At 34.0% G+C, this 16,131-nt stretch overlaps 1 protein-coding gene across 9 annotated transcripts in view; it reads right to left on the reverse strand.

Moving 5' to 3' along the window:
- Positions 1 to 551: 551 nt before the first annotated feature.
- Positions 552 to 16,131, reverse strand: part of LOC123679821 (phospholipid phosphatase 1-like) — a 41,747-nt gene continuing 26,167 nt past the window's right edge. For 6 of the 9 annotated variants that reach the window (XM_045617338.1, XM_045617390.1, XM_045617357.1 and 3 more), the window contains 3 exons: positions 12,982 to 13,162; positions 3,708 to 4,186; positions 552 to 1,515 (listed from right to left, as the gene is read on the reverse strand). In XM_045617338.1, coding sequence (XP_045473294.1) covers positions 1,219 to 1,515; positions 3,708 to 4,186; positions 12,982 to 13,162 — 957 coding nt within the window. In that variant the 3' untranslated portion in view covers positions 552 to 1,218. Of the gene's footprint in view, positions 1,516 to 3,707; positions 4,187 to 12,981; positions 13,163 to 13,282; positions 13,331 to 13,553; positions 13,662 to 15,342; positions 15,500 to 16,131 lie in introns of those variants that run through there. The other 3 variants (XM_045617329.1, XM_045617363.1, XM_045617377.1) reach the window with 3 other exon arrangements.

Genomic DNA, 16,131 nt, shown 5'->3' on the forward strand with positions numbered 1-16,131 from the left:
AGGATCTACCGGCATAGTGACGGGGTCCAAGGGGCGGAGCCCCTTCGGCGAGCAGAGCGAGTTTTATTTATAAACTGTGATTTACGTTATATTGCATATATTATTCGAGTTATCAAACCAACTTATTTTGAAAAAATTAAATAAGAACATAAAATTTCAATTACAATCGGAAAAACACATTGGCAAATTGGTGAATTGATGGCAACAATATGGCGAGCAAGTATCCCCAAATCTGTGAACTCTTCAAGCAGTAACAAGAAGAACGAGAAAATATTTTGACAACCAATTGTTGATTTTGAAGGCATCATGGCACTGCTAACATGGGCAAACTATAAATGGTCAAGTACCTATTGATTTTATATTAGCAAATTTATGATTCAATTTTATTCAGATGGAGAATAAAGATTCATTCTGAATTGAACACGTAAATACGTGCAGGATGCATAAAATTATGCATCTTGTAAAAACCATTATATTTTGAATTTTTCAATAGATGAGGAGAAAATCTATTTTGTGAGTTGTAAGGAGGAGAGATTCAAAAATAAGATGAGTACACATATTATGTATTGTTTTATTACATCGAATATATACATCACTGGAATAAATATTTCACTAAAAATAAAAACATAACGTTATCAATACTTCAACAAAGTAATACTGAGTAAGAAGTCGTTCATCAGAAACTCAAGTCTCAACACCTCTACGACATTCCACCTTCAGAAATCGAAGAAAAATAAATAAGGGAACATCACAAAAATACCATCCCAAATGTCTAAAACATGACATTAATGAAAAATCAAATGGTAAAAGAGAAATCTCGATTAAAAAAATGTGTCAAGAGTCGTTCAAGAAAAATAATAGATTCTGAAAAGTAATAAGAAGACATAAGTTTAAGAATTTTTGAGAAAAACCCTTCAATTGGAATTCTCGTTAATTCTTTATTTACTCAAGTATTTTGTACACAAAAATATTCGATCGAATAAATTCTGGACTATACACAATTATGAATACAAATTTCAATATATAATCGAATTTTCTCGATCGACATGAGCGTAGGTTGTCTTGTATGACAATGATTTCAGTTCTTGAAAACAATTTCAACTTCTTCGGATTCACGAGCAGTCTGGCTACGTCCATACATCTGGAGCAGTCATTCCTCTTGGAAAAATGGAAATTATCACCCGCACTTTGCTCACCAGAAGGCAAAAATTATAACCGTCAAACTCTTGCACTGGCTGCTGTTTTATTTTTCACGTCCAACAGCATTGTGGATGATATAGACTTTTCGGATGTCCTCTGTAGTTTGCACTTCTGCTTCTGATGGAAGATCGTGGTGAAGAATATCACTCCCAGAATACCTAGAACGGTACCTGACAACACATCCCACCAGTGGTGCCTCCTATCGGCTATTCGAGAAAGGGAGCACAGTATACCCCAGGATAAGCATATGGATATGAGGAAGTGCTTGAACAATCTTCCAGTAGCAGCAGAAGGTAAGCGTGTTTGGATCACATACTGCGAAAAAAAATTTTACTTAGTAAAGTGTGCAGACTAGTTCATGCTCTTGCTAAATCAAGGGCGGCTATAGCTCTTTTTCATGGGGGGGGGTGTGGGGGGTAGCAACTGATTTTATTCGTATGCGCGTTCGAATCTAAATAGGCTTAATTACTGTACGAGGTACGAGAAGAAACTGAAATAGTTATTTATAATACAAGTGCAGAAGGCATTGATATTCTTCCACGAGTTCAAAATTCAAAAACGAGCCACGAAGTGGCGAGTTTTGGAATGAACGAGTGGTAGAATGAGCCTTCTGTACGAGTATTATACATTATTTTCTTTAATTTATTGCATTTTCATTGAAATTAATGAAATATTTCCATAAATATATTTTAGTGATTTTTGCATTGAAAAATGTTGGTTGGCAGAACTGATTTCTTTAAGGCAAATTGATGAATTGACAGATAAAGCCGTGGCGGAAAGTTCGGAGTACCAACATAGAATAATAAAATATAACCATGAAAACTGTGCATTTCTGATATATTATCGCACGATTTTTTTCTAAAAGATGTGGAAAAATGAACGGAATAACCACAGAATTAGAGAAAAAAATGTTCTCTACATGATGTCGAACATTTATACGGATTATACGATAAGATTCGGCAAGTGTGTGCAATTATCCATCTGTGGCACTGAAATATCCAGCCCTCAAAGAGTCCGACGAATATTTATTTATTCTCCTTCATCTGGATGTAATAAAAAAAACAAACGATTCAGAGCAATTCGAGAGGTCGTCGGTGAAACCAGAACGTCCTAATAGAAACATTTTTGCAACAAAATACAGATTACGTATTCACTTGGTCCGTTTTCTGGCTGATCGAGCGATATTTCGAAAACTACAATAGCTATAGGCTTCCCGTTTTTTCAGTTTAATTTGTGCTGAAAGGTTTTTGCTTATAACGTATTTAGGAAGTTGTCATTGATTGTAATATTTGGGAAATTAGTAATTTGAAATTATTGCATGATATATATTTTATGTGCACCAAGTTCCGTAACTTTTTTTCAGGGTTTCGATATTCATGGGGGGTAATTACCCCCATTACCCCCCCCCCTCGTAAATCCGCCCTTGTGTTAAATGAACATATCATCAGCTCTAGTCATGTTCGGATTATGGATAATACGAACTTGTCTTTTGACTCTGATTGTCCTGTCAAAATCGGTGTTTACGGATTTGTTTATGTGACAGTTTAAACGTCAAATACAGGGTGGGGCATGTCTCCGGATTTAACATCGTTAGATTTCACCTTTGGTCACATCAATTTGAAAATGTTGAAAAATCTAACGCTGTTAAATCCGGAGTTCTTGGTGGCCACCGAATATTCCAATTATTTGAAGTTCCCAGATATAATAGATGGGAACTTGGTTGATTTGCCGTTCAAAACTGAAACTGTTGATGATTCTTATGGTTTGATGAGAAATTTATATATAATGTTTCATCCTATTTTTGAAAAAGGAAAAATTAAGCGATTTCACTTGTTTGAGAAATTACGTTATGGTTCACATTTGAAAAAACACAAGTTTGTATTATAACTGACAACTGTAAAACGAATGGCAATAATAAATAAATTATATCACCAATAGATTCTACTAAATAAAAGTGCCTATAGGATGGTTTTTGTTTCGTATTAATAGCACCAATAATGAAGAAGTTATGAGAACTTTTCATTTCACGCCATTTTCCAATTTTCTCTTTTAGCTTGAGAACAGATGAATTTATGAGGTTGCGGTTTTCAGCAAATCAATTACAAAAATGATTACTTTGAGTAGATCTAAAGGTCCGCCACACCATATATCTACCTTTCATAAATAGGTCACAATTTGGCATTTTTATGGAAATAATATAGAAAATTAAAAGGAGATTTTCGGGCATCATTATTAGGCAAGCGTTTGAATCCTCACTAATTAAGTTTACATCATCGTAAAGGTAATTTCATGAAGATGAACTTTGTCTTTCAAAGAAAATGAATACCGAGCTATGCTCACCGATTTTCAATACGTATCACCTTTTGAATCAACTATAGGTTTTATTTTATTCACTTTATTTTTCATTTTGGTTTTGTCCATCCATTCAGTTTTTCAGAGCGCAGGTGAAACCGCGGGCTTCGCGTAGTATTTAATATGTTGAAAAAAATTAATATTGTAATACTTACAGCAGTGAACAGAGAAGCAAACACAGATATGGAAGAGTGCCCCGATGGAAAAGACTTCGAGGCATCGCTTATAAGCCAACTACTGTACTCTTTATTCGTACACGTGTAATCTACGACGAAGACCCCTTCGGCACACCCCTCATTTGCATCGGGTCTACAGACGTCGAAAAAGTGCGGTCTGTGCTCCCCCAGCATCGCCTTGGCCACTTCCGTGATCATTATCACAAAACTGACACCTATGAGCAATTCTTTGTAGTGATCCCAGATGATGCCGATCCGGACATCCTTGAAAGACTTCTCCCTGACTATTTCAATTAACACGATGAAGATCAGCGGTCCTAAATAAGTACCCAATAGGAGGATGGTCAGCGTTATTGTATCACCTGTGTAGGGGAACGAAATCGTTGGGTCTTTGCATCTGAATCCGAGCTTTCTTTGCGGGATCACGCCCAGTTCGATAGAGACGAATATCACGAAAACTGAAACAAAAATTCTTGTTAGAGTCTTATAACATGGAATTTTTTTCTTGTAATAATACACTGAGTGCCATGGACATCATAATACAGCAATATATTATGGTGTTCCATGACAAATTTGTTCGAGATATTCGACTACTACAAAATAATAATTAGTTGAAAATTCAAAAGAAAACTTTAGACGTGTATCATTTCCTCCTATCCCATAGACTTCACTAGATAGACTACTTAAATAAAAAAAAGCATTGCAAATTTTACACAACTTTTATTATTTCCTCTTTCAACTCAAACAAACGGAAAAATTATAACATTATCAAAAAAGACAGAGGCGGGATTCGAACCAGGAATCATTTATTTCGAAGTTCGAATGAAAATTTCATTATTTCCGGAAGAACAAATGCTATTACTTTCCGGTAAAAAATATTACTCACACCAACATAATAGAAATATATATTTTCAATTTCATGATAATGTATTTTGCATTTCCTGACGAATGTTTTTTTAAGTTTTTTTCATGATTTTTACCTCAAAAATTTTGTACCAAATTTCATAACAATAACTTTTATACTTTCTTAAAAAAACTCCGGATGGCGAATGGATTTTTTCGATTTTGGAACATTCTTAAACGTAAAAGTGATATTCAAAATGGATGTTTGTTTTTTCTCAAAAAGTTTTCCAAAGGTTTATTTTTGAGAATAATAAACCAAAAGGAAGAAATCATGAGGTAAGTGGCTTTTGAGCGATTGTTAATTCATACGCCAATTGCGCTTTTGGAGATCACATAAGGAAAGTAATGATGATATCATTAACATGAAATTTTGCACAAGGCTTGAAATTGTTGTTTTTTTCAGGGTTCTGCAACAGAATAGGGACGTTGGAATTTTGGTTATTTACCTTTTGCAGACGGTCATAGAAACTTTTTTTTAATTAGTGTTAGAAATAAGGCCTGTATATTTTCCAATGTTGTCATTTTAATTGAACATTCACATCAGACTATTCAATGCAAGTGATTACAATTTTTTTTCATTTTCTCAATGACTTTTTTCGAAGATTTATAAAGAAATAATGAATTAAATGAAAAAATATACAGTTCTCAGTGTAGATCCTGAAAATTAAATGAGAAAATCCATCATCAGATTTTCTTGAAAACTATAAAACTTACTCGAGTGATATTCGGTACAAAAAATGTTTGCTATATTTCATTCATCATTCTAGCTGTTTCGAGAATCCAATCTATGAATTCTTGAAATTGGAAATCCCGGAATCAAAAGAAAGTTTCTATAAATTTTGTAATACTTGTGTAATGCGAGAAATTGAAAGAATGTATATTAGTACAATTACACTGAATTCTGTGGGGTATTTGTCGAATATAGTTATTTTTAGAGTTACGGATATATGTTATTTTCTTTATGCATGGAATAAAAAAAAAATCTCATACGGCGAGGATAAAACCCTAGACCATCAATTCTGCATAGCAAATTAAATTTTAATCTCTAGTGCTAATATTGAGATATTAGGTATATATTTCTCTGATTGGAGGCCTCAAACTAGAAGTTTTAGATTTTCAGCTTAAGTCAATCTTCAATCCGTGTTTAGTAATAATTCTAACATCGTCTAGTGACCTTCGAAATGTTCTTTACCGCTTCGCACCAATACTGGAATCTATAAAATTTTGAAATTGGCTATCATGAATTTTATAATATGAATTCTTATTTTCAAACCCAAGATAAGTCATTTAAAAATATTTCAACACCAATTATGAACAACAAAAACTTTCATGCTAACTTTTCCAAGAATCCTGCTTTTTGTTGCGAATTACACTGTAAAGTACTCACAAAAACCAACCTGCATTTTTCAATATCGAATTCGAATCTCCGAATATTGTACAAATGATGTCACAAAGTACCTACACATTTTCCATTCCGCGGAATTCCCAGAAACCGAAGATAACGAAAACTTACGGAGTAAAAATTTGTAGAACCTCATTCTGAACACAAGCAGTGGTCCCAAAGTTGCAATTCCCGCCTTACACCATTCTGAAACCTGTGTCAAAAAGAGAAATTAGAATTTTCTCAAGAGTTCTTCAACTCGTATCAACGGATTTGACAAATTCTCATCATGTATTCGAATATTTTTATATTCAAATCGAGAGCTAATATTTTTTGTCTTTTTGTTTCTATATAAGGCCGTTAAGAAGCTAACACGTGCCGTATAAATTATTAACAACTTACGAGACAACCTATACACACTGATTTGCCATGCACAGTAGAAATTTCCACCGATAAAAGTTTTTGTTTACCAAGGTTCACGAAAGCTGATCATATGGAGTTATTGCTATATATCGCTCGTTTAAAACTACAACGTGTCACAATGGCATAACTCGGTTTTGAGTTATTACCACCATTTTATTCACCGTACTCGAATCTATTTAGTGCAAAAACGTGGTATAATTTAAGCCAATACTGACAAAAGTGTGAGGAAAAGAGAGGGCATGTCACGTTGTAGCGCTGTCTCGTTCGGCAGCTAAGCTTATTTCCACACCGCGCCACCTCAGTGCGACAGTGCAGTGCACATGAGCAGTTGCTCGAGATTTAAGACAACAACGTGTCACGACCTGCATGACACCTTTTTGTAGTAAAGGTAAGTTATTTTATTACTTATTTATTTTATTCTATAATGTGTTACACTTTTTATGTCGCATTTTAGCATTAATAGAATAATTGATCGTACTTGTTCATCACTTTAATAACACGTTGTTACTTTGAAAATGACGAAAATAAAATTGGTTAGTGTTAGCATGTCACGTTGTATGTAATTAACTTTTATACTTATTTAAATTCACACAGCGTTTATAACAGGATGTCGCGGTACATCTTTGAAATGTTGTTATTGAATGAAGAAATTCATCATCTTGTCACATTGTTTATAATAATATTTTACTAATAAAGCTTTTTTTTTCTTTCAAGATGGGGTCACGATCAAGAAGAATATTAGAAATGGCGAACGAAAATTATCATCAAGATGAGGAAACTCTAGCAAAGCGTCGGCGTAGTAATTCTTCTAGCAGCTCCAGCTCACCTAGAAGCTCAGGTGAGGAATCTTTCATCGAATATAGCGACGATTCCGTTAGAGACCCGAATTTCACTGTCAACAAAGTAATAGAAGAAAGTTCAGATGATAGGCAAGGGCGGATATAGCTCTTTTTCATGGAGGGGGTGATAACGATTCGAAACTAATAAATCAGGTACACAACATTTAATCACCTCAGATAAACAAATTTTTTTCAGAACTAAAAAAAAATTAAATCAAAATGAAACAAATATGTACAAATAAATAATATAATGAGAAAAATAGTAATAATAGTAAAAAAGCTATAGACTTCCCGTTTTTTCAGTTTGATTTGTGCTAAAAGGTTTTTTGCTTATAACGTATTTAAAAAGTTATCATTGAGTGTCTTGATCACTTAGGCAACATGGGATGGAGCATTGCCATGCTGTAAAATCACTTTATCATGTTTCTCGTTCTATTGCGATCGTTTGTCTTCCGATGCTCGGCTCAAACGCATTAATTGCGTTCGATAACGATCGCCTGTGATTGTTTCAGTCGGTTTTAACAACTCATAATATACTACGCCGAGCTGGTACCACCAAATACCGAGTATAACCTTGGAACCGTGAATATTCAGTTTGGCCGTCGACTTGGAAGCATGGCCGTGATATCCCCATGATTTTCTGCGCTTGGGATTATCGTAATGAACCCATTTTTCTTCTCGAGTCACGATGCGATGCAGAAATCCTTTCCGCCTTTGCCTTGCAAGGAGCTGTTCACAAGCAAACAAACGCCGTTCAACTTCTCTCGGCTTCAACTTGTACGGCTACGACGTCAAATTTCCTTGTATCTGAGTAATTCCTATGACTTCCAGGCGTTTTCAAATGGCTTGTTGCTGCACTCCCAATGACCCTGCCAATTCTTGTTGCGTTTGACACGAGTCTCGATCAAGTACCTAATGCCTCCAATTCTGCATCTTCGAAAACCTTCTCTCTTCCATCGCCTTGCTGGTCTTTGAAGTCAAAATCACCGTTCTTGTAGCGTTGAAACCACTCTCGGCAAGTTCTTTCACTAATAGCGGCCTCACCATAGGCATTTGAGAGCATTCGATGAACCTCAGCCGTAGATTTTTCCATATATATTGCAGAAAATTAAAACCTTCCTCAAATAACGAGAATTCGGCTGGTGAGCTGACATGTTTGATCGAATAATTCCCTCCTGTCAAAAATTCTATGTATATGGAGAACAATTATCGAAAATTACAGCGAATATTTCCCTCCTGTCAAAGATTCTATGTATATGGAGAACAATTATCGAAAATTACAGCGATAATTGCATTGTAGGAAGCGAAACTGCACTGCGATAATTGTCCTGTTCATAGATGCATAGTTTCTATGCATCTTACACAGTTCGAATCTATGGCAATTCCATTCTACATCAGTTTGACAAGTGATGTGACAGTTTATTCGGGAAATATTCCCCCGAATTACACTCGTGCATCAAAATGACCGGATAATTTCGCATTCCAGCGTGTTTTCTTTGAAAAACTGCATTCGGTCATTTTCATTTTTGGAGAAAGAGCCCTTCAACTTCGGTGTCGGGCTCTTTCTCCAAAAATGAAAATGAACTCATGCAGTTTTTATGACAACACGCTGTCATGCAAAATTATCGGTAATTTTGATGCACTTGTTCAATTACTTACGAGAATAACTTTATGATGCAGATACAAATCGATTAATATTTCGATAGTGTTATGTTTACAAATGCTAAGCTTATTGTATGAAATTTACGATCTATTCAGACTAATATATTATTATATTATATTATTATGTTATTAACATTAATTGTAACCACGGCTAATACTCAACAAAGCGTGATTAGTTAGTTTCATTATTTAATGTTTTGATATTCACACTGAAAGTTTGGTTTTCCCACAAAAATATTCTCAGCTAAGTGTACTTTGAAAATTTATTATTATTCATACATTCGTTTCAATTTACAGATCTCTCATTATCTATTTAACATTTCCACGTTTTGATGACCATTGGTTGACCATCTTGATTGGAGGGGGTACCAAAATCCATGTCATTAATCCTCATAAGCTACGAAAGATTAAATCTCTATTAAAAACAATCAACACTTATAAAAAATCAACGGAAAAACTCCGACAGAGCACAATAGATACCGAGGATGTGTCAACCTTCATTGATACTACCGAATTATAAAACATTATTCTTAAGGCGTGCTTCAAATTTTTATAGAAAAGTATCTTATCGCAGATTTGCGGTAGTTTCAACAGGAAATTGGATCAGTATGCGGTTTGAAACGTCACCGACACAAAACTTCATGAAATTCCGTTCGTCAATTCATCTTGCTCGGAAATTAAGGTAGATTTGATCGAATTTTAAATGGGAAAACTACAAGGTCGAAGTTTGGCGCGTGGGCCTGGTTGGTCAACCTATTGTTGAATAAGTGCGGATGACGAGAGAACTGTCTGATATAGGAAACACTAGATCAATTACACGATACCAGTTTGATGAATGTAGTTGTACAGAGAGCGTCTAAGTTTTATAAAAGCTGGATCCCCAAGAGAACTCTCACTTTCGAGTATCGATTACTCATTCGTTTTTTGTTGGTCGGCGAAGTTCTTATTATTTACGGCACACTTTATTAGGGAAAGTGGCCTCCTGTCAAATTGGCTGAATTTTCGATATGTTATATATACCTAGTTTAAGTCAAGTAATAGTTTTTCAATGGCAAGTCAAGTACTTTATAAATAAATACTTGACTTGACATTGAAAAACTACTACTTGGGTTGATTTCAAGTCAAGTAGCTAGAAGATCAAGTCTATTCGTGAATCCCTAGTTATAGTTCAAGTCATTCCAAACAAAAAGTTTAATAGACAAAAGTTTTTCTTTAGGCTAGTTTTGACGCAAAAGGCCCCTGAAAACTGTCATTTGTTGTCCTAGAATGTAGATAATCATCACTAATCTAGATGTGAACACTGATTAAAGTGAGATACTATTGAAACTTCTAGTAATTGTTCTTTGGTTTTGTTATATTCGATCAATTATACAGTGTGTTCCAGCTTCTTACAATATTTTTAAAGTGCAATTATTCGAAAATGGTTACAAATCGCTTTAGAGATCTACAATGACAAAATGTTCATGAATCTTACTCTACACATTCGAAAAATATACGGAGTATTCCTTTCAAAATAAAACGAAAATTATATTCGAAATGGTCCGTACTTACTGAAAAATATTTCGAATAACACTTTAGCTTTCTTTTGAAAGGAATCTTGCGTGTTCTAAATCTTATTCTTAATCACATTCGAAAAAATATACGGAGTGTTCCCTTCAAAAGAAAGAGAAAGTTATATTCGAAATGTTCCGTACTGAAAAATATTTCGAATATAATTTTCACTTTCTCTTCAAGAAACACTGCGTATATTTTTTTCGAATGTGATGTATAATGAAGTGTAGAAGATAACTCATAAACATTTTTTGATTTTAGATCGCTAAGGTGATTTGTAACCATTTTCGAATAATTGAACTTTAGAAAATTTAAGTATTGGAAAACACTGTACCTATAATTGATCAACTTTGACAACACTAAAAAACAATGCTTTTAATGGTATCTCATATTAATGATTCTTCACATCTTGATTACTCAGAATAGTCATGATTTTTCAGGATAAACGTTTCGTATTGTTTAACAATGGAGAACAAATGAGAGTTTTCAGGGGCCTTTAGCGCCGAAACTAGCCTATAGACAAACTTTTGCCTATTGAACTTTGTGATGGGAATGACTTGGACTATAACATAAAAAGAATGCAGCTAATTTGACAGTTGGTCACTTTCCCTAATAAAGTATACACTATCCTCATAGATCATCTAGTTGAAAAAAATCTTCAAATTACGCTTCGGGATCTGAACCATAACCAAAAATTTCCTAATGGTTAGGACAAATATTGTGCTGAGTGTAATCGCTAAAATACATGTTTCATACCGTTTCCACGATATGGTGAAAAATTCATAGGAAAGATTTCCTTTGGAACTTTAATATTGCAAGTTAGGTTATCAAAAACTAACAAGTGCAGTGGGGAGATGGAAGAAACTCTTGATCACCTGGTCACACAATGCCCGCCATTGCAAGCCAACGTGAAAAATGCTTTGGAGGAGAAACTTGTAAAAGTTCGAAGTTCTTAAAGCCATCCAAGATACTGAAAGAAGCAGCAATTAAATACTTACTTACTAGAATTCATTAGTACTGTGGAACTGGAAGGCAAACTGTATACATATACAAAATGGTAAGAACAGCTCTGACGGGGAGAATAATGGACCGTAAGATCGAAATGCAAGGGTAATATCTGTTAAAAATCATCAGTGTGGGGTCAAACTGAGGTTATTCGTGCCCCTGGAATAGAAACCCTCTGTCTTGCAGGTTGCAGGCAGAAACACTAGCAGTATGTATACTCAAGAGTTTCTTGACAAAAACTTAATGAGACACACTTATCCATAAAGGAAAAAATAGTTGTACTTGAAAACATTTGTCTAGATACACCAAGGTGACTGCTTTATAAATACAGGGAAATAGTGGTATTGAAAGCCAATAAACTACACAGTAGATGATCAGCAATGCGTACTCAGTAGTAAAATACACAAAGAAACTCGTGGGGCTGCCAAGAGCTGAGCTTTAGAATATGGTGGAGGTGCTGGTAGATGTGAAGTTAGAGAATTATAAAGTGCGAAGTCGAAATTCAAATAAAATTGCAAACTAGTTTGGTATGATAAGCCCTAGCATTACTCAATACAAACTGGTCAAGTTCTGAAAGTCTGCTTTCTAGCCGATCGATCCCTAGGCATTCTCATTCATCTGGTAGAAAGGTGAAACATATTGGATTCACTATCATCGTAGCATTTCACCTCTTCACTTCATGATTGTTGATTTTATAATTTTCGAGATTTGATTACAACAAATTTGATCGCTTGATTTTTATTTTTCAGGGAAATTTAGAACATTCTCGAAATGAGCGATAAACTTTAAGGTTTGCATCTCTGTAATTAACCTTCAAACAAGCGTCGAAAAAGTATGGTATAATTGTGCGAGACCTCTGTCAGAAATCAACCCAAACATAGACAAGAAAATCGTCCAAATAACACGAAAAAGTCCTAGTGTGATACTGTAGGGCATGCTAATATTCCCAGATTTGTGAACTCTTCAAGCAGTAAAAGATTATCTAAGTGTGACGGCATATCATACTTGAAGTGAATAGACTTATACATTGAAAATATTTTTTCTGGTATCTCCAGGAGATGAAGTAACATAATGTTTTGCAATATTTGCTGTTATCATTCAATGAAATTGTCAAATTAACGCCTTATATATAATTTATTGCAAATTAAATAGGAATGATTTAATTTGTGTTTTTTTTAATTTGATAAGACAAACAGACGCAAAATAGTAGTGTGTCAACTAATACATCTCATACTGAAATTTAACTGATATGGGTTCAACTAATTTTTTTAAGTCTTGACTTTAATCATAAATACTATTCATTACATTTCTCACATTTCTAAAGACTTATTCTACCCAAATTCATTAATCAATCATCATGAATTTTTAGTGTTTCCTCTCCATTTCAAGTCTTCATAAAATAAAATAGCTGTGACATACAGACGAACCGACATGACGAAATGTTGAAGCTTAAAATTCACCAAAATATAAAATATGATATTATACTCACACACAATTGTAGTCAGAATATCGATATATACAGTGTAGCCCAATCTCCTCGGCCAAAATTTTCGACAGCTGACAGTGGCGGGGTTTGGTTTTGGTTTTTCACAGTCACCAGTAGTCACAATGGTATGATGAGGAGATGGCAGCTGGTCGGCTAGCATGGCATTAGCCATGGCCTTGTTTTCCTGCAAGATAAATACCATTATGATGGGTCGATACAATAGCAATGACAGAAATTCGATGCGTTTTGTGAAAATTAAAACAAATTTCAATGCGATAAGAACGCATGAGCGTTGTTTATTTACAAATGTTTGACGTCGATACTGGCGTGATATCATGTCTAGGATCCAGATAAGGTGCGATATCAATTTTCCTCAAAACAGGTACACTTTTTGAAGGCTAGTCTTGATAAGGAGGTAATTACTCCTGGGTTAACCCAGAATGCAAAAATGGTGAAATACATGCCATAATAAAGAGATGAAATTGTAATTGAACTATGCAAGGACCTCAGAAATTAGTCATACTTTGCAGCTCTGAAAAAAAAAGGGGCCAGAAATATGAAAAATGCTACTTAACCCAATTTTGGCAAAAAAGCCAATGGCAGCAGAAGTACGTTTGATGCTTTCTGTACTGCATTTCGAAATTTTGACTGAAACGTCATTGAAAACATTCTTACTTCATAATTATTGTGTTGCTCCACAATGATAACTTGATATGAAAATAATCCCATAAGTTGTTTCATTCAATATAAAAAACTCAAATCCTAAATTGTCAATATTGCACTTTTAATGCAATTATCATTAAATTATCATCCCAGAGGGTCAATTACTGCAATATATTTATTTTTCATTCTGTTGTGAAGCAGGCATTCTGTTGACAATTATCGAACTCTTCTAGAATTATACGCTAGTGAAATGAAAAAAGTAGATGATGAGTACTAGCAAACGTATTGATGGTCAATTTTTGTAGCAAAAAAACCCCGATATTCACCCAGAAGCGGTAGTGCAAAAAAAAACCATCCAGACAGCCAAAGCAAATAAACTTTATTATTATTATTATTAATGCTGAAAATTCATTTCGGTAATGTTGTAATGTTGGTGAACAAGACAGACCATCCTTCTGGAAACTAATCCCTCTTAATCAAACGAAAAAAAGTAATATTATATTTTTGAAATGTAATGTACCTCTTTGTAACATATTTCCTAAATCTTGAGTTTTTCATCCGATATAAACTCTTTTTATGAAAAATTGTACTCATTTTATGGGTGGGTTCAATATTACTCTCTGATTCACAGCTACATATTTTTCATGGATGGTCTTTTGAGACAATAATTGCCCACCCCAAATAATCAAAAATAAAAACATAGAAAATTCAAATTTCCATCTAGAATCTAGATACAAATAGTAGCTGAATCAATAACTGAACTAGATGAATCAATCTTAGTTAATTCTGGCCCAGTCTTCTGTGACTTAAGGATTGAGGAAAATTTTCATTTATTTAAACCTTGATAAGTTATTATACTTAAATGTTAAAAATGTAATAATATTTTATTTTCTTCAGTTGTTCATTGTATCAATAATCGAAATTGAGAATAACATATTACCTATTGTTTATTTCAATATAAATTTTCGAAATAAAGATAAGTTTTTCACATATTGAGGTACTTTATTCTGAATATTTTTCCAAATATGTATAGATACGAAAATTCAACTTGTCGAAACGACTTCTTCATTTCTTCAAAAGTAAACCTTTGAAACCGTCTAAGGAAAGGTCTCTGCTGACCAGAGAAATAACTATTTGCATGAAATTTGGTACAAAAATCGGTTGCTATCCTGGATTCATCCTTCTAGCTGGTGATCCATAAAATCAAGCGAAATTTAGAAAAGTTATTTCTCGAAAACTGAACAATACATAGTCATGAAACTTATTGATTTGTAGTAATATACTATTTTAACGCAAATTCCTAGCACTTATAGTTTCCGAGTTTTGATATTTTTTCGAATCCAACTGATAAACCATAGTGCCAAATTTTCATTGTTGGGATATTTCGTGTAAAAAGGTAAATCATACAGTCACTACAGACTATTGTGAAATTAGCAGCGTTGTAATAACATTCCAACCTAATTCAAGCCCACATCGTCTTATTTCCCATAAAAATCTGCACCATAAAATTTGAACCAAATTTTTTCATATTCAATTTTTATCAATTCTTCAATGCCAAAAACTTGAAAAGAAATTGAGAAAGGCTTGAATTGCAAATAACAAACAAGTAAGCTAGTATGACAAGTCTGTCTGACGAAATAGATAACATGTTTCTATCTTAAGTATCAATCTCAGCATTTATAATTAGGACCAGGTACTTACTGGAAGGCATGGCACCATTTTTTCTCTTTCACTATCCTCATTCTTTCCTATCCTATTCAAATTGAGCAAAGACATATTCCAGACGGTATCACGCACTTATAGAAATGACTCAACTTAAAAATTCATCGACAGTACTTTAGTCAAAGTGCACTTGCGAATTCCACTCAAATACTGGATATCTACTCATGGGATATCAGTTTTTATCTTATTTACCTATTCGAATATTGTCTTCGATTCATATGGGAAAGGCGTTAGTACCTATACCTACCGATTAGTACCCAATCAGTGGTAGTACCTAGAGGTGCTAATGGCATAGGATTGCAGTCTAGATGGCTGCAAGATCAAACATACTTAATATCCTCTTATAGGTTGGTAAACTTGAAGTGCTTTTCAAGATATTGTGGTACTACCACAGAAAGCTATAAAACGAAGACAAACCAAGTTCAGTTTTTAGAATTCTTTCAATTTACATGAAAACCAGCTCAACTAGAAGGAGGCGATAATGACTTCGAAGGTATTGCTTTCTATAAACGATTTTTGGTTGGGAAGTAGAGTATTGGTGGAAGAAATTTCAAAACTCTGTGATAGTATTTTATTCAAACCATAGTTTGAGTATTTCATTTGTCAGAGATGAATCTTTGTTCTAGAATTTCGAAAATCCAAAAATAAAGAAATATATTTGATTATTCTTTTTATCGGATCACACTTTTTGAAATAATAATTTCAATGAGGCTAATGACCATAGCAGTCGATGCCTTCATTCAAAGTAAAAAAAAAAAAATAATTTCA

Source organism: Harmonia axyridis, chromosome 1, assembly GCF_914767665.1.
Source record: "Harmonia axyridis chromosome 1, icHarAxyr1.1, whole genome shotgun sequence".
In the NCBI taxonomy this organism is placed as follows: domain Eukaryota; kingdom Metazoa; phylum Arthropoda; class Insecta; order Coleoptera; family Coccinellidae; genus Harmonia; species Harmonia axyridis.